Here is a 24,656-nt window from a genome sequence, read left to right on the forward strand (position 1 = left end):
GTCCTTCCTATATGTGTAGTTTCTTTCATCTTCTTTATTACTAGCTGTGGCTTCTAGTATGGTACTGCATAGGAGCGACAATCAATCCTACGTTGTCCCTGATCTTAGTGGAAAACCCACTTCTGACAATTAAAAGTTAGTTGATATTAGCTTGGAACTTTGTACACATTCAGTAAAAAGAGGAAGACCATCTTTATTCCTAATTTGTAGAGGTACCATCACAACTATTAGACTATGTTAACTTAGTCTCCTGTATCAATTGATGAGATCATATGACTTTTAGCCTTCATTAGCTTGTTTTGATAAATTTGTTGGCTTGCCAATGTTAAGTCAGCCTTGCACTTTGAAAGTTAGTACTAGTGGGTCATTGTATATAATTCTTTCTATATATAACTGCACTCAGTCTGCTACTCTTCCTAAGAGTTCTGCATCTTATTCATGAAATATTTGTCTATTGTTTTACAATACATTTGCACTGTTTTGTCTTAGGGTATATTACCCTCACAAAGTAAATTTGTAAGTACTTCTATCTTCTGAAAGACACGGTAAAGAGTTGGAAGGATTTCTTAAGTTCAGTAGATTCAGCATTGGAAAGATCCAAATCATCACTCCATTCCTTTCATACACATAAGCTTTTTAGAATACCGTTTTCCCTTGTGTAAGTTTTAGCTAATTCTCTAGTTCAAATAATTGGTCCATTTCATCTAGTTTAAGTTTCTGGGAAGAAAAGAAAGAGAAAGAAAGACACACACCCACACCCCACCCAGAGAGAGAGAGAGAGAGAGAGAGAGAGAGAGAGAGACTGAGAGAGAGACTGAGAGAGACTGACTCATATTCCTTTAATTTTACAAAACATAAGATCAGGAATGACATCTGGAATTTAAATCACTAATGTTCTTTCCTATTTCTTAGTTAACTAAACTTAACTAGGATCAGTTTTATTATTTTTTAAAATAACAAACTTTTGATTTCTTTGTTTCTCTGATTTTTATTAATTTTTACTCTATTTTGAGTGTTTTTATTTCTGCTTTAGATTTAATTTGTTCCTAACTTCTTAAAAACATTTAGATTTTAATTTATTATTAATTTCTTAGTTTTTAATGCTCTAGATTTCTAAGCACTGCTTTTTACTCATCTCACAGTTGGGTCACCTGTATTTTTATTTCCTTTTAGTTCAAAATATTTTTCAGTTTTGTATGGCTTTGATTCATGTGTCACTTAGAAATTATGTGCTGAATCTCTAGGTATCTGGGGTTGGTTTGTCCATCTGTTTACATTAAGAACTTCTAGTTTAATCCCTCCATGTCTTATGAGCATAGTTTATTTGCTACTGTATTAACGGTCGCATATTTTATGGCTGAGAATATTATGTCTTAGAATATGTTCTGTGTAAACTTAAAAGTGGGAGTTCTCTTGGTGTCTATAATACTCTCAGTTAATGGATATTACTGTTCAGTTCATTTATATCCTTCCTGATTTTCTGCTCCTGGATCTAACAATTGGTAGCACTGTGGGGCTGGAATGCTCCATTATCATATAATGCTCCATCCATTCCTCACTGCTAGTAGTAGTAGTTTATTGCTTGCCTCACAGACAGTAGTAGTTTATTGCTGGTCATCTATGAATTGAGAATGTGAAATCTTCTTTCCTCTTTTGCCTATTTTGTGGTATCAGTCCTTGTCCCCCAAGAATTTTAACTAGGATTACAATGCTTGCTTTCTCCACTTCTTTATAACTGCATATTAAATGGAGATCTCTTGTTGGAAACATAGGCTTGAATCTGTATTTTTAATCCACTCTGAAATCTTCACATATTTAGATTCCTGAGATTTATGTTGACTGTTGATAGAAATTTGCCTATTAGTAAGTTGTTACCACCATTTTATATTTTTCTTGTTTTACACATATTTTCTAGTACTGAGTTTTATAAAAATCCCATTTTCCTCTTTCTTACCATATCAATTATACTTTACTGTAATATCTTTTGTATAGCTACCCTTGAGTTGACAACTTACGTTTATAATTAATCCAAGTAGACTTTGAAATCAGATAATACTACACCTCGTGGGTGGTGGAAGGACTTCATTACAAATTATTTCTCAAATCTTTGCCTGTTATTTGTACCACTACTGTCATTTATTATTATACATAGGCTATCACTATTTCATATTTATCTCTTAGGTCAATTAAAAATATCTTATTTTATCCCCTCATTTATTTTTTTAATGTTTTAATTGAAACAGAACTACCTCACTCCCCCTTTTCCTCTCCTCCCTCTAGCTCCTTTCCCAACAAATCTCCTCAAACCCTTCCATATTCCCTTGCTCAAACTGACAGAGTTTTTCTTTAGTATTGTTACTTATATGTGTACACAAATATATGTGTGTGTAGATACATATTCAATTGTGAAAGTCTCTCCTAGAATCGGCTACATAAGCAATGCCAGAGCAATGGCAATATCAAGGCACAACATGTTAACACTGAAGGGGAAATTTTCACAGGGCCTCACTCCTAGAGAAAGAACGGTAGGCAAGTACTGAATGCTGGGAGAAGGAAAGTTATCCTCCAAGGTATTCTTGAGTTATCAGATCTTGAGTGTTAGGCTCTCCAAATCCACGCTTACATTATTCATTTACAATTCTGAATCAACAGTCTGCCTATGGTTTCAATTACTTGAAGAATCTAGGAAGACTCCTTAGCTTTCCTTAGTATGTTTGGTATTTTTCTCATGAGAAGAAGCTTGGCAGCTTCTTAGTGACTTACAATCTAACAAGGACTCTCTCTAATTTTGATTCAGGATCTTTCTTCATATCTATACTCAAACATGTCTTTAACCTGTTTCTGCTTAGAATAAGAAATCCATTCCAATTATACCAGTTTATCCCAAAACATTTCTAAAATCTCCTATTGATTAGGCATAGATAACCAAATTAATTTCACTTTCTTTAATGTGGAGTCAACAAACCCTTATACTCTTTTACTGCATCTTTTGCATTTTCTTCCACGAGTTCCCAGAACAATGCTCCTGGAATAGAACCCTTAGTAGATATGGAGAAGTTACTACCTGCAGCACTCAGTATGGAAGCTGCTCATCTTAAAATGCTACTAGTTAGGTAGAACAGAATTTTAAATTTAATTTAATCTTTACTTGTTGAAAATTAACTTACCGTATGTATATACTGAAAACCACACCAGACAAGGCATCCCTTTACAGATGTATTGTCACCAGTCTGGGGATAGTAAATAAATTTACAATCTAATTCAATGTGACTATGTGCACGTTTATCTAATAGCCCATAGTATTCTAATGTGATAAGGAAATAAACCATGTTTCTATTACCATCAATAAGGAAGAAATTGAGTTATTCAGAGAAAGCACAGGTCATGCCCTAAGAATCTGCATTAACTCAGTAAAACCAGCTAGCTTGAGAAAGAGAAACCTTTAACTAGAAAATTAAACTTCAAGATAAAGGTATAAATTATTCTAGGAAGCTCTTTGATAGCAAACATGGTGTTTGCTACATTTTGGCTCAGCCATAGGTCATAGCAAAGTGCTCAGTATACAAAATCATTTCATACATTTGTTGAAAGAAGTAAAGGAATGAAAAAAGAACAGAAAAGTAAGATACATCATGAATGGGGGAGGGGAAGGTGGGAGTTTAAAAGGTAAATTTCAATGCTCAAGTTTTATTTCATATGATTTCTCACCTTTTAAAAAAGTGAAACTAGAAAAAATACCTGTCACAATAATTGTCAAACTCTGACTTGAAAAGCTTTTTAATCTTAACTATTGTAAAGCTTAAAATTTGTTAATTAATGCTTAATGTTCTTATTTAAGTATTAAAAATATTAAGTAGGAACCAATGAGATGTATCAGTAGATCTAAGTGCTTGTTGCTCAATCATGGCAGTCTGAGTTTAATTCTCAGACCATGTAAACGTAAAGGAAAGAGCTGACTACAAACTCGCCTTCTGAGTACCACACTCCACCCAACACAGGCACTATGAGAACTAGGTTAAACAGTTGTTTTTAAACCCAACACTTTATAAGCATAGAGTGCACTTGTCACCACATGCCATCACATGTGGGAAGCTTCTAAACATCAACATACAAAACCAAAAAAGCTACTGTCTACTCATGAACGATTGAGAATTTAAAAGGGGAGCAGCATGTCAGTATCGTTCTGAAAACACAAGAACCTCATGATGTCATTCTAGAGATGCCAGCTCTGTTCCAGATTCAGTTGCAAAGGAGACCAGCAGAGAGTGCCTGATCTCATTAGCAAAGCAAATACTAAACAAATAGAATAAGACACTCACACAAAAGAAAAAAAACATGTTTATCAAGCCAAATGAATCATTCTAAGCACATTATAAAAAAGTATCTTGCATTTTACTTTTAATATTGTTGTCAGAGTCTTTTTTTTTTAGATGTCAACTTAAATCTCAAGGTTTCTATTGTGAAATTTTGATTACACAAATAGGATATTGAACATAACTAGAAATGAAGCTCTCATTTAGACTTGATAAAGATAGAAAAGTACCTAATAGAGTCTGACTCAGTACATTCTAAGTGCCCGATAAATACCCTCCCAGTCATTCATTTTTCCAGTTTTAGGTGCCCCACTACCACCACCTTAAAAAAACCAAAAGTATACACACTCTTAAGAATTATTGCCACAGGGCTGGAGAGATGGCTCAGTGCTTGAGAGAGAGCACTGACTGCTCTTTCAAAGGTCCTGAGTTCAATTCCCAGCAACCTCATGGAGGCTCACAATCATCTGCAATGGGATCTGATGCCCTCTTTTTAGTGTGTCTGAAAACAGTGATAATGTACTCCAAACATGAAAAATCAATCAATCAATCAATCAATCAATCAATCAATCGAATTATTGCCAGGAATAGTGATTCACATCTGAAACCTCAACACTCATGAGCCCAAGGCAAGACTGTCACAATTTAGAGCCAGGGTGACTGACAAGAACTAAAATGTTAGCATCCATGAGTCATGTGACATTTCACTCTGATTTGGGTTGCAGAAGTAGTCAGTTGAACTACTACTGAGTCTTGATGCTTTGCCATATTGTATGAGTTCTTGGGCAGCCCAAACTAATATAGTCAACAGAAGTTAAATTTGCTACTACATAGCTAACTATATTGATTGCTTATTAGTTCAATTATCTATAAGGTAACAAATATTTCATAAGTAACAAAATTTGATCATTAAAGCAACCAAAGTAGCTTTACTAAAAGTAGTCAGATCCCTTCAGACCTCTTAAGAAACTAGGAAGTTCTTTTCTTGAAATGACCTAAATCTTCCATGTTAGCTCAAGAAAAACAAAATCTATAGGAAATTCTGCAAAGATACAATAGCAGTAGAATAAATGAGCTACTATCTCACTTTTCATATTTTTTAAAATATGCTTATCTATGTACAGGTACCTGCACTTGTGAATGCAAGTGCCTGTAGAGTCCAGAAGAGGTGGTAAGAAACAAGAAAGGGCAGTAGGGAGGAGCAAAGGCTCCTAATGAAAGCCTTCTGTATCTTGGTGGTTTGAATAAAAATGGCCCCCATAGGCTCATAAGAAGTAGCACCATTAGGAAGTGTGGCCCTGTTGGAGATAATGTGGCCTTTCTGGAGAAAGTGTCACTATAGGGTAGGCTTTGAGATCTCCAAAGCTCAAGCCAGACCTAGCAGTTCATTTCTCATCCTGCCACCTGCCAATCCTGATGTAGAATTCTCAGCTCCTCCAGCACCATGTCTACCTGTATATTGCCATGCTTCCCACCAAGGATGATGGACTAAACCTCTGAACTGTAAGCCAGCCCAAATTAAATGTTTACCTTTAAAAGAGTTGCTGTGGTCATGGTATCTCATTACAGTAATAAAATCCTACGACATGTGTACAAACTCACTGTTATGGTGCCTAGTTATCTGTTTACAGGTAACAAATATTTAAGGAAGTAACAATTATTATATTACCAAACATAAAAGAGCTGCTATGTACTGTAGTATCCTATAGTACACTTGGTACATAAGCTAGAGCTTCACCTATGCAAAGTCTAAGTGTACTAAGCTTGTGCTTCATAGCCAATAAAAGGAGGACCCAATTCATGCATGGTGACAAATCCAAGTACAGTGAGTCTAGAGCCTCCATACAGTTCCTTACCTGACCGATAACGCTCATCTCGAGACCCTGAGGATCTTCGGCGGTGATATCGAGAAGCTGAGGAAGGAGTGACAGGTGCCCGTCGCTCTTGAGGCAGAGCTTGGTCCACTCCTAGAATAAGGTAAAACAGTAGGGTGAGCGTGAGGCTGTTCTCAGTAGCTAAGCTAAGGGAACTTAGTTACAATAAATATTTACTCATTACATTCTTATCAACTATCAGACCAGCTGGTAGTGATAAGTCTGAGAGGGAGAGGGGTCACTCCTGGCTGATCAACAGGACAGTAAGACATATGCAAGGCTGAGCCCCAGAGAAGTTCTTCCAATTATGGGCAGGATATAGGCAAGTGTGTTTTCTTGTCATAGTGGCCACCAAAGCATAGAAGAAGCATGAAGCCCGAGACATAGGATCAGGATTATTATTATTATTATTATTAAGAGTAAACAGAAAGACAATAAAAGACCTGAGAAAATTTAAAATTATAAGTATCACTGACATCAACTTTAAAATAAACTTTATAAATTTGATAACTGGGAAGTTATCCATATGTAACATCAACTTTCAGGTTTTGTCATTCCTAATTACTAATTCACCAAAATCTTGCTCCATTTAATGCTAAATAGATGAACAAGTTGTACTTGAAAGCAGCTTTTATGAATTATCAAAAATGTTATCTTAGTCAAATTCAAAGACAAAAGCTGACCCTTGTATCTGCCAATCAAACTACCAATTAGACTGATGTAACAGCACCAAAGAACACAATGCAGATGAGACTTAGTAGTACAGGAAAGAGTTTATCTTTACAGTTCAGACATAAAGAGCTTGCTCCCACTGAGTACTAATGACAATGTTTCTTTAGAAAAGACCACTGATAACTAGAAGAAAACAAACATAAAACATGAGCTACCCCACCAAAAGTTAGTGCCTATATTTCAGCAACAAACAACTGGTTCTCACATGAGCCTGTCTCAGTATTCCTTGTGATATGTCAACCTTATGAAGCCAAGGAGCTCTGCACCACGCTGACATCTACGCTGGAGACGTTCAGCCCTGACTCTTTCAGCAGTAGGCGTCTCCACCCACCACAGTTTCTACCTCTTCCATGATCAGGATTGTGTTGAGATGATGAAACAACAAACTCATCCAAATGTGACTAACAGAGTCCCAGCTTATTTGCCTTTTAATAATTCTGGGTTTAACATTTATACCTTTCTCTTCATTGTGTCATGCTTTCAATGTACCTATCTGCTGATACTTTTAAAACATTCCAACTGGAAAACAAAATAAAAACAAACCCTTCCCATACTTTTTTCTTAACCTGGTCAAAAAACTCACAACCTAGTAATAGTTTTTCATGTCATTCTGTTAGTTTCTCACCAAGGTGTGCTTGGAGACCCTTCCTCCTCTGGCCTGGACCATGAGACCTGCGAGGCTATCTATTTAAGATCCATTTCTTCCTGGACTTGCTTTGCTTTGGTATTATTTTAGGTCACTGGTTCTTTGTATCCTTCCATGTCTTTCTAGTGTAACTGGTGTAGGTCCTGAATATTCTAGAAATTCTAGGTAAACAATATATTTACTTCTTTCTTGTCTTTCATTTTCATTTTTCCCAAAAGTGTATAAAAAAATAACACTTTTATTGATTCTCTGGAAATTTCACATCATGCACCCCAATCACACTCACTTCTCCATCCTCTCACCCTTCTGTTCTGTTCCTTCCACCTTTGTGACCTCCCCCACCCCCAAAAAAGTAAAAATAAAAGTAAAACATAAATAAATATTAAAATTAATGCATAATCCAGATATAGCTACTTTTGCCGCATCTGTTACATTTCATTTCCACATCTTAGATACATTTTCTTTCATAGAGAAAATATCCTTTTCATTATAATCTAAATGTCTTTAACTAAATTTATCTTACCTATTACTTAGAAAAATTATTATACATGTTATATCTAATTTTTTATTATTCAATAGCATTTACTTTAAAGTTAACATATGGCATAGTTCCTTCCTGAGCTGTACTGGGATAAGCTTCATGACTGATCTAAACCAGAGGCAGAGCACATGAGTTCTAGATCTCAAATGAAAAGAGAATCGGGTTATAATAGGATTTTAAATTTTCATTATATGAATACTCATCAAAAATGTTTATTTTTGCTCTCTTGCTCTTACCCTCTTCTCCCTCTGTCCCTTCTCTCCCCAGTCCCCTCCACCCTCTCTCCATGTGTTCATGGCTGGCCTCTACTCCTCTACTTCCTTTCTCTCTCTCTCTCTCTCTCTCTCTCTCTCTCTCTCTCTCTCTCTGTCTGTCTTTCTCTCTAATACTCTTTCAATCCTCTCAATTCCCCTCCCCATGCCCTAAATAAACTCTATTCCATACTAAAAACAAAACATAGAAAAATAAAGTCCGATTTGTGTTATTTATATACCCACTGGCACACAGTCAAATTCTCAGTGGCCTGCCCTTAAATAGAACCGAGTACTTCCCCTCCTTTATCCCTGCCAGAAGACATCAACTGTGAAGAGCTACACTTCAGATAATGCAATAATCTTTACACTCAATCTCCTGTGACAACTTTCATAATTTCCTCTTTATTTTCCCTTAAGAAACTGAAAATCAGTTCTCTTCTTGTGACAGAACACTAACAGATCTCTTTCAGTTAGATCTTTTATTTGGGTTTATTGTCCCTGGAAGAGATCTCGAGCGTCCTATGCCTTGGGGAAATGGCTCTGTGGCTGAGGTTGTTTTCAGGACACTGTACGTGCTCTGACACAGTGCCTTAACTGCAAGACTTGCCTGCTATGCCCAAACCTGGAGCGTTTTGTTAGTTTTAATTCCTCGGAGAGTATACATGTCCATGAGGACTGGGCAGAGGTGGCCACCGTTTCCATAGGTTGTTTCTTTCAGGTCCTTGCTGAGGGATACCCATAATGTCCAGATAGCATCCAAGAGTACTGATTCTCACATCGCCTCTCCTTCACATTTCAGCACTTGTTATTGTTTCTCATGTTCTTGTTACACATTGCCTGGCATTTTGGAACAGCACAAGGAGCAGCAGAGGTAAACACACTTCCAAGTTGCCAAGTTTACCAACTGTTAATCTCAGTACTGTGAATGAGACTTTCCTGTCCAGCTCATGAATATAAGCCTCTTCAGAACTACTTTCACCCTTTACCTCTTCTTTGGATCCATTAGTATAAGAGTCCAGACTATTGCCTAGTTTACTGATGAACCTTCTATGAATACTGTCAATGAGATAACTTTGCATGCTTGCTTTTACAGACTGAAAATGCAGTTTACTACACATGTTTTAGAAGAGAAACTGATACAGCTAGGCAGAAGAACTACAACAGGATGCCAGTAAGAAAACATACTTTAAAATAGTATTTGGGTCAATGTTTGATTCATTATATTTTATATAACTTTGTCCCAACCAAGATTCAAACTGGTGTATTCAAACAAGCAAAAAAAAAAAAAAAAAAAAAAAAAAAAAAAAAATCAACACCTGAATATTTAACTCTACAGAACTGAACCTGTCACCATAAGGTCACTTGCACACTCATTCTCTTTCTCCAGCACAAGGCAACTGACCAAACATTGCTGCTGAAGCAGATGTTTTCAGCAATAAAAGTACAATAATTAGCAAAGCAGTTCAGTGTTCACCACTGGGAAAAACATTCACTAAACGTTTAGTTTAGGGAACCATGAATGAAGACCTGTTCTCAAAAAGCCACACAGAGACCAGTATTTTTATAACAGGAAGTATATTGAGAGTTAGGAGGCTAAAATGGGCACTGGGAAAGAAGACGTCATGAGACATAAAGAGTGATAGTCCCCAACACTGAACAATCAGAAGCATGAAACCATTGAGTCTCATCCACAAAGAAGTAAGCCTCAACACTGAATCCCTTCTCCCACAATATTTATTAGGCACTACATACAAGCCATGTGCCAAGTCAGCTCAAGGACCCATGAGTATAAAGAGGCAGAACCACACAGGTGAGGCAGATAAGCCTAGGTAACAGTTTAGCAGCCTTTCATCCCACTTCGCCTCGATGCTTAACAAACCACTGTTTCAATACTTGCAACCTAGGTTCCTCACTTTCATGGTCTAAGTGCACATATCCTCTTAATAATATAAGTAGCAACTTAGGACCCCCATCTTTATTGAGCTGTGTTTGCACAACTCTCTGAACAATGAGATAAATTTCTCTTTTTAATCACCATAAAACTTGGACATGTTCTATTCAAATGTATTGCCAGTACATTTGGTAGAGAAGATAGGGGTCTGATCTGTCCCCTCAAGTGTTTTTGTGTACCTAATAGTAAGGCAAACCATATCTTTAGAGTTAATTTTTGGAGAGAACCCTCTGTTTACAATATTATATGCCTATACATAACTGGATGTGAATAAAATTTAAATTAGATGTTGTCAGACATTGTGGAGAAATACTTTAATCCCTGCACCCAGAAGGCAGAGGTAAGTGAATTTCTCTGACTTCAAGACAAGCCTCACCTACACATAATAAATTCCAGGCCAACTAGGAGTACATGGTTAGACCCTGTTTGTTCATATGTGTCTGTCAGCCTGTCCCTGCCCCACATCAGATGCATTATGAGAGCGGACAAATGCACAATAAGTAAAGACTTATATAATCCATTTTGTTGATTAAAACAGAAAACCATCCATTACACTCCTAATAACCAAACTCTTCCTTTCCTAAAACTCCCTAAAAGGGGCCAAACAAAAAGGCTCTTGAACAGTTCTTTACTCACACTGTTTCTTTTTTATGTGTATGATCCCTTTCCTTTTGAATAATTTCCTCACTACTCTACAGGCTTTGTGGGTTTTTATTTCATCGTTGAATAAAAGAACAAGAACCTTCATGTTCCAGGTCCATATGCCCTGGTACCTGTGATCTTGGACAAGTTCCTTAATCTTTCCAAGGTCTGGCCTTTCCATCTGTATTTGAAAACACTAACAACAGGTAACACTGTAAAGCACTGGTGTAAGAACTTTATTCAAACCAGGAGATGAGTTATTACTTCTGCCATTTTGTTGATGAGGTAATATAGACACAAATGGAACTTAAACACTGTGCCACTCTTGTAGTTAAATTTTCTCCTTATTCAGAATTGCCTTTGCATTTGTGCTAGGGACCTATACCATTGCTCACAGACACCTCTCTTCTAAGCACAAAGTATTCTGTATTCCCTAGTCTCTGGCTCTAGTGACCACAAAAGGAAGCCCCAAACTCTACTATTGAACAAAAGACACTTCCAACTGCAGCCCACCTTCCTCTCCAGTTCAATCTTCTAAGTCAAACAGAAATTGTGATTTTTGCCAAATTTTGCCCTGCCTCACTAATTTTGCCTCTTTAAATGTTTCACCTACCCACCAGATTTGGAAATATGAAGACAAAAGTGAGATAAGGCGAGATCATTAATTACTTGTCAACTTGGCTTGTTATGAAAGAATTCCCCAATAAAAAGTCCCATTATAGTCAAAGAAAATGCAAAATGCAAAAAGTTATTAACACAAAACATCCAGGAAATCCAGGACACAATGAGAAGACCAAACCTAAGGACAATAGGTATAGATGAGAGTGAAGATTCCCAACTTAAAGGGCCAATAAATATCTTCAACAAAATTATAGAGGAAAACTTCCGTAACCTAAAGAAAGAGATGTCCTTAAATATACAAGAAGCCTACAGGACCCCAAATAGACTAGAACAAAAAAGAAATACCTCCTGTCACATAATAATCAAAACACCAAGTGAACAAAAACAAAGAAAGAATATTAAATGCAGTAAGGGAGAAACATAGTAACATATAAAGGCAGATCTATCAGAATTACACCAGACTTCTCACCAGATGCTATAAAAGCTAGAAGATGCTGGACAGATGTCATACAGACCCTAAGAGAACACAAATGCCAGCCCAGGCTACTATACCCAGCAAAATTCTCAATTACAATAGATGGAGAAACCAAGATATTCCACGACAAAACCAAATTTACACAGTATCTTTCAACAAACCCAGCATTACAAAGGCTAATAGCAGGAAAGCTCCAACGGGGGAAATTATACCCTAGAAAGAGCAAGAAAGTAACCCTCTTCCAACAAATCCAAAAGAAGATAGCCACACAAAGATAATTCCACTTCTAATAACAAAAATAACAGGAAGCAACAACCACTGTTCCTTAATATCTCTTAACATTAATGGACTCAATTCCTCAATTAAAAGACATAGGTTAATGGACTGGATACATAAACAGGACCCAGCATTTTGCTGTATACAGGAAACTCACCTCAGTGACAAAGACAGACTTTACCTTAGAGTAAAAGGCTGGAAAACAATTTTCAAGCAAATGGTCCTAAGAAACAAGCTGGAGTAGCCATTCTAAAATCTCCAGCCCGAGAACACAAAGGGAGGGACTCATGGCTCCACCTATATAGGTAGTTGAGGGTGGTCTTGCCAGGCATCAGTGAAAGTGGATGGCCTTGGTGCCTGAAAATTTGGATTTCCTAGTGTTGGGGAATTTAGAGAGCAGGGAGGCAGGAATAGGAGGATGGTGGGAGCACATCCTCACAGTAATTGGAGTAGGGGGTAAGGGGTAAGGGGTAAGGGGTTAGGCATCAGTGGAAGTGGATGGCCTTGGTGCTTGAAAGTTTGGATTCCCTAGTGTTGGGGAATTTAGAGAGCAGGGAGGCAGGAATAGGAGGATGGTGGGAGCACATCCTCACAGTAATTGGAGTAGGGGGTAAGGGGTAAGGGGTAAGGGGTTAGGCATCAGTGGAAGTGGATGGCCTTGGTGCTTGAAAGTTTGGATTCCCTAGTGTTGGGGAATTTAGAGAGCAGGGAGGCAGGAATAGGAGGATGGTGGGAGCACATCCTCACAGTAATTGGAGTAGGGGGTAAGGGGTAAGGGGTAAGGGGTTAGGCATCAGTGGAAGTGGATGGCCTTGGTGCTTGAAAGTTTGGATTCCCTAGTGTTGGGGAATTTAGAGAGCAGGGAGGCAGGAATAGGAGGATGGTGGGAGCACACCCTCATAGCAACCCAGAATTATATGGATTAGACATGACAGAGGCAGGCCGCCAAAAGACTACATTCAAGAATACAAACAAAAAATTTTCTTGATACTAAAATTTGTTTTGAGAATTGTATATTGAACAATATACAGCCTTGGTGTATCTACTCATCAAGCAAGCTGAGCAGACCTGCTCGAACCTCTAATGTCCTAAAATTCCAGCTGGATGCAATGAAGATACAGCATCAGAGGCTTATCAATTTACTCTTCTCCCTGCCCCTCTTCTAATTTCTCAACACCCATAATCAGCTTGAAGAAGTTAATGAAGAGTCGGCACCCCTATTCCCTGGGCTTGGGGACTGAGGTAGTTAATATTGGGCTGTCTTTCTAGGGGAAAGTAGTGGTTTTGTTGGAACAGGGAGGATTAGCTAAGATTTATTGCATAGCTATAACCTATTGGTAGAAATAAGTATAATTGTTATTAAGATGAAGTTATAATTTCTTAAATGGCACAATATTTACTTTGATTTCAAATTTAAGGTTTTCATTGGTAGAGAAAAGTTTTATTTTAACAGGAAGGGTGATATGTAGGAGGAGCTAAGGTGGGAGGAGTAAGGAGAGGAAGATGAGGAGTAAGGAGAGGAGGAGCTAGGTGACAAGGGGAGGGGGGGACATGTCTCTGCCAGTCAAAGATAGTTGATATATCTAGGTTGGGATTGGGTTACACTTCTGATTGTATGGGCATCTTGTAATTGAGCATTACCAAACTTATAAAGCCTCTGATTAACATTTAAAAAATTGTATAAAAGCAAAAAGGAGAAGGGGGGATGGGATAGGGGTTTTCTAGGGAGGGGAAATGGAGAAAGGGGATGGCATCTGAAATGTAAATAAAATATCCAATAAAAATATTTTAAAACAAAAAAAAACCAAAACAAAAATATAAGTTGCAGACAAAAAAAAAAAAACAAAAAAAAAAAAAAACAATTTTCCTACGGTAATATTCTCCAAGAATTGAAAAAAAAGTCCCATTATAGTTGTTGTACCTAACCAATCCAACCGTTTCATATGAATAAACACTGCAGTATTTTTCATGTCTTTCAGATAGACACTAGATACCTCTACCAATCACCATGTTAACCCAAAGAATAAGGCACAAGTGGGCCACTTATCTTTCTGTCTAACTTGAGGCTCGATAAGTTAGAACCAATATGTCAGGACAGAGTTAAGAAAAGATATTCAGGCACAGGGAGAAGGATTTCTACCTAGAGACTTTTTTTATCTCCAGACTGTCCAAAACTGCTTCTCAATCAAGTCCCACTGTCTTCTAGCATTGCAGCAGTCTCTGTCTCATACAGCAGCCCCTAATTTTTGCTGTTACTGTAATTAAGAAATTATCTAGAAAGTAAAAAGTACTTGTATGGTTAGATAAGACATTTTTTACATTTGCTTTGCACTGAAACAGATAAGGACACCACAAACCAAAAAAATTGAAACTTCATTCTGAGCACCTTAGTATCTACCCTAACATACAAACCTAATTCTTATGTTACTTTCACTGTTATTTCCATCTCATCTTTTAAGAACATAGCTACTGCACAACATCATACATTTCTTTTGTAATTATCTTCCTATTATAGTATATTGACAGGGGAACTAATGAACTGGTAAATTATAATGATATAAAGTCTGTGACAATTTGACATTTGCATTAAATTGCTATCCTGCTACACTTGTTTGTTTGTAGTGCTTAGAATTTAACCCAGTGCCTCAGCCTGCAAGGCAAGCAACCTAGTCCTCAACAATGTCCCCTGTCCCTATTTGATTTTGTTCTACAATACTGGATAAGATACAAGTCTACTATCAGGCCTAGAACTTCAAGTTGTTGCATGCTCTCTTATGTCTCAGATTTTTTACATACACACACACACACACACACACACACACAATAGACCATGATCCACTCATAACTGGCACCATCATTACCTTTACGTGGCTAAATTCAACTCAATAATTTTGGGTTTAGTGATGCTCCCTTTTTACTACTGACTTTCTAACAATAAACATAATTCATTAAATGTCATTAAAAATAACAGGAAATTTAGCCAATCATGAGATAAAATATACATCCTAGACAACAGAGCAGTAACCTGTGCATGAGTCACCAACAACAAAGTTCACTTAGAACACAGAGACTTTCCCTTTATTGATAAAATATCCTTTCCTCTCACCATTCAAGCTGGAAAGGATGCCTGCTAAGTCTCAGACCAGAAATCCCAGCTTTGAGTTTCTCTGTCCCACTTTTCAGAGAGGTAGCCTTGCATCTCCCAGTCACCGTCCACATACTCATGGCACAACATATGCCTCCTCCTAACCTGTCTGTACAGTCCTGTGTGCCCTTCAGTCAGTATTGAAGGAAGTCACATGTGCCACTGAAGAGTGTCACTGTCCACAGACCGGTTGAATTTTAGTTATGAGGTGAAATTCTTGGAGCAGAAGGAAGCAGAACAAAACTCTTCACTTGCCACTGAGGAAGCTCAGCAGCCTTCACACAGACACTGAACCTAATAGTAACAGGCTCAGAAAAGGAGTCAGCTAGCTTTGTTTTCTAGAGAAAAAACCTCAAGTGTCAACTGACTTGCCTTTCTATCCTCAAAGACCAAACTTTTCATTTTCCAGGTATCCTGGGAACAAAATTCACCAACTTGACAACTCTACCAATCACAGACAACTTTTCCCATCACAATCTAGCAAAGCATCTTCAGCTGGATTTCAGATAAATCCATCTCCATATCAGCCACACAAAACAAGGTGAGTCAATTCTTGTAAAGATATTCACATCAGAGCAGTTATCTTCAGTGACAACATCAGATACTGGGGTTTGCAGACTGAATTGTAAAAAATAAATAGAAATCAGCTGACTAGAATATGCTAGAGTCCAAGATCATATAATCCTCTGCCACTTCTGTCACTGATTAGCACTAATGTGGCCAATTGGTATTTAGATTCATCCAAATCAGAAATAAAATCAGAACTGTCACCACTGGTGCAGAAGGCTTATGCAAAAACACTATACACACCTAGGTACTGAATGTTTTGGCACTAAACATTGGCTACAGCAGTTGTTGGGAATACCCTCTTTATGCTCTAGTAGCAAGGCAGTAGTAGTGGACAGTCTTGCTGTTCTCCACTGGTATGATGGGAGTTCAGTGGGCACAGAAGTGGGATGAGAGAACACAGGTCCAGGAGAAACCACCCACTGCCTTGTGAAGGGACTAAGTGGTGAATTCACACTGTCAACAGGTCTCACACAGGAGGTTTATTAAAGAGAGAGAATAAGGGGACACAGAGGCTCCCTCTGGGAGGAGGAAGGAAAGAAGGGAAATGTATCAGGGCATAAAACATGCACAAGACAGGCAACAGAGGCAACAGTAGGAATGTGTTCTCTCTGGGCAGCTAGTGATGATGTGTATTGTTGTCCTTTTGGGCTTACTGTGAAGGTACATGATGGTACCATTGTCAAAAGGTCCCTCAGGGCTGGCCGTGGAGATGCCTGATTGCTAACACCTTATTCTACCTCTTCCTGACATGGTCAAATTCTGGAACTGAGTGTGTACTTGCCTGCATATGGGTTGTGCTCACTGTGTGCATATGAGAGGTCCTCAGTTAATCATATCTTACTATTGTGTGGTGAGAAGCAGAAAACCAACCTACAACTGCTTTGAAATATTTCACAAATAGATCACAGTAAGACTAGGAGTGAGGGTCGCCTTAACTAGAAGGACCAGGTGAGAAATCCTTCAACAAGTGGCATTTGAACTGAATATTTAAAAAAGCTTAGTACAGGCAAAATGGACATTACCAGGATTCCTAAAATGGAAAACAGCATGGCCATCTGGGGACGCCAAAGCCAGCCCAGGGCAGTAGGAAGTACAATAACTGGACAGGACTGTTCAACTCACTCTCCATATGGGATCATCTATGGTCTGCAGTAGTTAACAAGCAGGGCACATAAATTCTCATTAAGAACAGACACTGTGCCCATGTGAACCCTAGAGAGCTTCAGAAAATACAAGAAACTTGCCAACTGTCTTTTGTTAGTCTCATTCACATATGTCTCAATCATAGCCTTGTAGCTGGGCATGAATTTGGCTGCTAAAGATAAATACAGCCAAATAAGCTCAGAATACTGAATTTGCAGAAGCATCTCCATGCCAAGAAACATTTCATGACTGCCACGTAATAAATAACACCTAGCCAATATGCATATTATAAGAAAGGATACGGGTATTTAGATGATGAAAATTTTATTATTTACAGTCACAGTGAAATTTTGCTACTTTTTGTTACCAAGTAAGTCTTCTAAAAGTAGCAAAGACTCTCCATACACGCTACACTGTGTTATGAAGAGTCTTCGAAGAATATTGTTAAGTAACTGGCTTTATTTTCTACTTTTGTCAATTTGATCTGGTTTAAAGGTTAACAAAGGACTATTTTGAAACAGGCATTTTCTTACTAAAAACTAGAAGTGTCAAACAACTTCCCTTAAGTAGCACTCTTCTAAAATATTCTTCAACCTATTACTTCTTCTTTGTAATTCTCATCTGTCTTTTTAGCTTCTAATACACTGTATCCTATCTGAATTGAGGTGGGCACTCAGCATTGTGCTCACCAAGAGAAACTATCTTCTCCAGATATCACTACCACACAGTGCTGACCCCTTGAGTAGCAGTGAAAATCCTGTAGAAGACATTGTATCCTGAGTATTCTCATCAGGAAGGAGCCACAGCCTGGCAACAGTACATCCAGGATCCTAACTTTACCTTATGGCACTCTAATTCATAACCATATGCCCCAAACATCTCAGAAATATTTTTGGAATACTTCCTATGGAAATCTTAACATTTTACCTGGTAAATAAAAAGGTTTGTTCAACTACAAGCTCCCTACAGTAAATGCTAGCACAAAGGTAGAAGAGAAAGACTTCCAGAAGGGTTGGTCAAAAAATAGTTCCCTGGGCTGGAAAGATAGCTCAAAGGTTAAAAGTGCTGCTTGCTCTTCCAGAGGTCCTGAGTTCAATTCCTAGCAATCACATGGTGGCTCATACCATCTATAATGAGATCTGGTGCTCTCTTCAGGTATGCAGGCATACATGTAGACAGAACACTGTATATATAATAAATAAATATATCTTTTAAAAAGGAATTGGAAAGATCATCTTCATGGATATTTTAGAAACACCTGCTTTCCTCACTGTCTTCCCAAGTCCTGATAATGAATGAGAGTTCATGTAGCAGCAACTTTTCAGAAGGAGGTTATCTATAAAATGCTTTTTCTAGGAAATGTGGTAGCTTGAATAAGAATAGTTCCCACACTCTCATATATTTGAATGTGCAGTCAACAGAGGTATAAGCCAGAACATGCACTGTTTTAGGAAGGATTAGGAAGTGTGACCTTGTTGGAGGAGGTGTGTCACAAGGAGTGGGGCTTTAAGGTTTCTAAATCTCATGCCAGGCTCTTCCTTGCCCAATTTCTACCCCCTTCTCTGCCTGCAGCTCAGGATGCAAAGCTATCAGCTAGTGTTCAAGTATCATGCCTGTCTGCTCCCTGTCATAGTGATCATAACTCTCTAAAACTATAAGCAAGCCCCTAATTAAATACTTTCTTTTTTAAGAGTTGCTTTGGCTTGGGTTTCTTCACAGTAACACAGGAACAAATCTCCATCCTAACATGACACCTTTTTTCACATCACAGGACTGGATGGTGCTCATGTTTGTAGAAAGGCAGGAGGACAAAGCAGACAACACAACTTAAAACACATTTCTGCATTCAAGTTTTTATCACATTTCCATCAGAAATTCTAAAACACAATCTATAACTAGCATTCAACTCTGTCATATACTCTTTAATTCTCTGTCCATTTCCACAAGATCATGGTAACTGTCGACGAGTTCACTAGGAGGACAACCATAGGCAAAGCTGGGAAGATAGTTGAAATGTCCACTTCTAAATATTTTAGTTCATTTCAATATTTTTATGTGATTTGTTTGCCATGCTAGTGATCAAACCAGGACCTCTCATAAACTTGGCAAGAGCTCTAGCACTGAGCCATAAGCCACAACACATTATTTTAAAACAATGCATTCTATCAGAGGTAAAACCCAGATTATATTCCTATAAATCTGGTTTACAAATACTTATGCTCCTGTTTTAAATGTACTTATTCTCCTAAAAGTACATTAAGTCATCTTCTCCTTCTAGAATCTCTTAAGTGCAAAAACACAGTCCAAAGTAAGTCTGACCTTTCAGAGGGACCCTGACCTTGAAACCATCTACTTAAAGACCACTTTGGTCTGTTTAAGAAATCTAACATCTTGATCCTTGATGCTAGAAGTAAAAAAGCATGCAGGTCTCAATGTCCTTTCCCTTTATCACATCTCAGGTATCAAGATACAATTACTCATTCTCTGCCTAGGAAATCTGTCTTTAAGACAACAGTGCAACAACATTGGGGGGGGGGGGGCGAAACCTTATCCTTGGACATGGATCCCTTTTTAATATTTTCATACTGGAAGAATCAAGATGACCAAGAATTACACAGACAGAACACTGGAATTTAACAGGAAATGTAGAAAGGGCCCTGATTCTGGGATAGTCACCATTCATGCACGCAAAATCTGAGCTTAAGGACCAACGTAGGTATTCTTTTTGGGAACCTAACCTCTATCTCCTTCAGTGCCAGCCTTATACTTGGGGGAAAAGACTTCCAAAAGTGTCCTTTGCCCAGGGGCTGATCTCTCTCAGGGAATACAGGGCTCACCGAAACGAAAGTAAAACAGAGGCCGGTTCCCCGCTGCACTGGCTGCCCGCTCCCGGGCCGCAGCTTCTCGGATGTCGCACACCCCGATGTGGGCAGAGCGGAAAGGTCTCCTCGGCACGCCTTCACCGGGCTGCAGTCTACACCGAACCACGGCAGCTCCATTCGCTGCTGTAACAAGTTGAAAAAAAACTAATTAATTCAGACTTTAGTTTTTTTTAAATTTGTTACAGCGCTGAGCAGAGCTGCCGACCCCATGCAGAAACAGCACATAGACCACCAAGGGCTCCAATAGGTGCAGATACCCTCTGCCCCGAGCCAGTCCCAGACCAGTGAAGGCATCAAAAATATCCCAGGTAAGCCAGTAAATGCCCTGGCTTCACTTGGGTTTGGTATGGCAAACAAATCAACATCCAACAGCATCAGCAAAGATCCCAATTGACCAAACAGCCTTCCTTATCCGACAGGGCAGACACCAATAGACAACATCGAGTGACCAGGCCTTTATGACAATCACAGCAAGGGGAGGCAATGGCAAAGAAATACCTTACCCCCAACACTTTCCCTTAAGCCTTTTACCAACCTGTTTACTTTTCCTTCTTCCAAATAAAATCATGCTTCTTGCCTTGACAAGCCAGACCACAGGACATCAATCCCTAACACACACAGGACCACTTTTACATCAACTTCCTTAAAACATCACATAAAAAGACACAAGCAAAAACCAAACTCGCAGAACTACAAGCACAGCAGACACTTGATGTCAAGTTTAGTAGCCACAGAGATTTGTTTGTTTTAATACCATGTCAATTCTATAATATTGGGGTATCATAGCCTGGAGAATAGAAATGGGGTGTGTACACATGCACTTTAAGCTTTTTAGGTTTTCTTTCATCCCAGAAACTGCAGTTTCAGTTTTTGCCTGTCGTATGTGTATTACTAGCCTTTTAGCTTGAGGACGGGCATTGCTCACATTCGAGTTGAGCAATTCCTAAAGCCTAGCAAAATCTCAAGGTTACCCTCAGTGTGAGGTGAGCTAACAAAGAATCCACACCGGAATGCCAGTGTACAATCCAGCTTAAGTGCAGAAATTCAAAGCCACAAATGTAACAACAGTGGCAGGAAGTGGATTTTGTACTCTGCAAGTACCAGTGGTGCATATTTACTGCCGCTGAAAACACCAAACCTTTATACTCATACTCTCCGAGTCAGGCTATCAAAACATTTTCTACTTATCTCAAACCTTCTATTAATTCACATCATAATCAATAGCAGTAATTAACTCACCAAATCAAAAATCACGTTTAAACCACAAACGCTCATATTTTTATGATTATAGTGTTTCAAAGAAATCAATATATTCTTGATCTCTATCTACAGATGAAATATCTATTAAATTGTATTAGGTAGGTTTATAGAAAAGTCGTATATGCCTTCAATTTTCACAAAATCTATGAGTAATTATACAAAGAAGTTGGTTTTGTGGAATGTGGGTGTCAAATGTGCACTCTTCAGGCAGATTCCAGAGTGAGAGAAAAGCCTCTTTCAAATGTGGCTATTATCTCTTAAACTAGACAACTAATGCTATTCAAGGTTCACGTACTTGGAGGCTGGGGAAGGTAGGCTCCAATTAATTTTGACCTCTTCTTTTCATATCCCTTTTGTGTAATGTCACCTGAAAGAGAACAGAAAAAAAAGAAAGCATTCAGAACAGTTTCAACAGATAAAGTTGGTCATTTAATGAAGTATGACAAAATATAACATTTGTAGCTATCCTTTATTTGCTTTATAATTAGAGATTCATAACAGAACCACTGTATATCATTTACTGTCAATTTTCCTTTACCCTAGAAAAATTATAGTACTCATGGTATATTAAAAAAAAAAAAGTCAGTTGCTCAAGACATGTTTATCTCTGGCCTTCTGGTTGTGTTTCTACCCTGAAAGTCCAAAATTAGATCTATGCAAATTTTTTCACATTTGCAGGCACAGAAAGCCTGCTCAATCTTCAGGAGCTCTCATTAACTTAATCAACAATGGATTGCACAACTGTCTGGGCTAGAAAGTTAGCAACACCATTACCAACAGGCATTTCCTTTCATTAATGAGATTTTTTTTTCCCTCCCTAATCAGGAATATAAGTCATAAGGACTTTAAACTGCTAGGTTATATTTGAAAAAAAAAATGCCTAAGACCAAAGGAAGCATTAGATAAAACCAAGCAAAAGAATAGGGGATCCACAGAGATTTAAAAAACATTCATTGTTTAAATACAAATTCAAATGTTAAAGCCAAAGATTCATACACAAAAGCCAAAGGAAGTTAGATCTTTCCCTATGGGTGAGGTCAGTAAAGATACAGGCAAAATAACATTTGTTAACATGTAATAGTGTTCTTAATTGTAAGCTCCAACATGCATTGCTAATTTTGCTTTTTGTTTTTAAAAGAAAACACACACACACACACACACACACACACACACACAAGCATACAGAGAGCACAGGCATTGTCCTTGAATTGGGGGGGAGTATAAAACTGATATTGATTAAAAACTAACTTTTTAAGGGTGTCTTGCATTTTCACCTACCTCTTCAAAGAGAAAAGATCTGAGCTTCCATGAAAACAAACAAACCAAAGAATAATTAGCATTGTGTATGGACAAGTCGGTAAATTAGCTTATTCTAATGATATGTACTTGACTATGGCCAAGTGACCCTAAGGTTTGAGGGTTGATTCTACTACTCAAAGCTTGTTTGAGACACCTTTGTTTAGGTTAAAAAACAATGTATGACCATTATCAAGATGTGAGCCATAAAACAGAAATACAGAATACATATTCCCTTATCAATTGACAAGTAGTTTTATGCTAAGTGTATTTTACATCATCATGATGAAAGAAGGAATCTGTATAAATATTCCATGAAGATTAAGCTAGCATATCTGACTACACTTTGCAACCTCAACCATCAGCTGTATATCACTGAGGCTGTTGCATTAATCTTGAAAATTCCCCCAAAACGCTCCTCTGTACCACAATGACCACTATAAATATGTTGGCATACTATGGAATATTCTTGTAATTGATCAAAAAAACAGGGGGATGAAGTAATGGATTTTAGGCTGGCTGTAAAATTAACTTTTGCCCCCTTTCTACAGTTGCTTATACCTATAACACTACAACATTTAAAGAAAGTTTGGTTTTGAAAAAAATAAAAAGGTTTGTAAAACAAAACAAAATCTCTTGTGTCTAGTTCTGTGACTTGAGAGCAAGAGACTAGGACCAGTAATCAGAGGAGCACACCTCAACATTTCTGACAGGAAAAGGGAATGGGTTGGGCACTGGCACCCACTGTAGCTAAATGAGGCACCTCATTCTTTTGCATAGAAAAGGCAGAGACTTCAATCCCTAGAAAGCAAAGCAGAAACAAGCCCCCTACCCCATATGCATAGATTCTTGATAAATACCCAAAACGACTTATGAAGAGCACTGTAGAAGCAATTGCTTCACAGCCGATCTTCACATGAAACATGGTAGCCTTGACTAATAAACAACAACAGCTTTTAGTAATAGTAACCATTCTTTAAGCAAACATTACAAACTAAAAAGCAAGCTAGTTTTCATGTTCATCGGAATGCTGCATAATCTGTCATGTCTCTGGCTAAGACAAAACCCAATCCACAGACTGCTGAATTAAATGAGAAAGGCATGCCCATAAGAACATGGGAAGGAATAAAAGAACAAATAAGGCTACATGTGGAAAGCCCCAGTAAAGAGGACCTCATTTGGATCTCAGACAAGGTGCCACATTGCACTTTTCCAGCTACAGCCCATGTCCAGATTGAGGAGCTACTTTGACGATCCTACTATCGAAATTCTAAGTCCTGGTAGACCCAGAGTCATTCCACATGTTGATTACGTCCAGAATTCAGCCCATCTCCCAGGCCTCAATTCTCTCCTAGACTCACACTCTCTCACTCACACACACACACACACACACACACACACACACACACACACACTCTCTCTCTCTCTCTCTCTCTCTCTCTCTCTCTCTCTCTCACTCTCACTCTCTCTCTCTCTCTCTCTCTCTCTCTCTCTCTCTCTCTCACACACACACACACACTCTCTCTCACACACACACACACACCACCTGAGCATCTCCATACAGGATACTGAAGACTTGAAGGTGACTACACCACCTCCAAAACCTGGGAGTATGAAGGAAAACAATGCAGAATGATATTTACCTGTCATTCAGAGTAGTCACCAAGGATAGCAAACAATCACAGAAGACAAAAGAAGCTCTCTCATTTGTATACTTAAAACAGACTTCAGTGGCTGACAGCCTGTTCCATTATCTAGGTCACTATGTTACTTGCAAAGCCACATCTATACATTTGGTGGCTCTTAAAAGAAAGTTCTGAAATACTCTGTCCCAAATATCTTAAACTATCTCTTTCATTCCTAACAACTAATTTTAGAAAGGGAAACCAAGACACAAATATTATTTATGGTTCTTGACTCAAACTTTGGATATAGGAAAAAACATATCCTTAACACCAATGTTTATTTCCATTATAATCACACCTAGTATTGACATGCTCTGGCCAAAACTGGAGTAGAAAATGTCCCCAGAAGA

The 24,656-nt window shown here is 38.2% G+C and overlaps 1 protein-coding gene across 7 annotated transcripts in view; it reads right to left on the minus strand.

The window, feature by feature from the left end:
• The window catches only part of Dip2c (disco interacting protein 2 homolog C), a 395,546-nt gene that overhangs the window by 159,255 nt on the left and 211,635 nt on the right, over nucleotides 1–24,656 (minus strand). For 5 of the 7 annotated variants that reach the window (XM_076939382.1, XM_034510935.3, XM_034510936.3 and 2 more), the window contains exons 2-4: nucleotides 21,621–21,692; nucleotides 20,021–20,188; nucleotides 6,170–6,280 (exon numbers count right to left, since the gene is read on the minus strand). In XM_076939382.1, coding sequence (XP_076795497.1) covers nucleotides 6,170–6,280; nucleotides 20,021–20,188; nucleotides 21,621–21,692 — 351 coding nt within the window. The remainder of the gene's footprint in view (nucleotides 1–6,169; nucleotides 6,281–20,020; nucleotides 20,189–21,620; nucleotides 21,693–24,656) is intronic. The other 2 variants (XM_076939383.1, XM_034510938.3) reach the window with 1 other exon arrangement.

Source organism: Arvicanthis niloticus, chromosome 8 (assembly GCF_011762505.2).
Source record: "Arvicanthis niloticus isolate mArvNil1 chromosome 8, mArvNil1.pat.X, whole genome shotgun sequence".
Lineage (NCBI taxonomy): Eukaryota > Metazoa > Chordata > Mammalia > Rodentia > Muridae > Arvicanthis > Arvicanthis niloticus.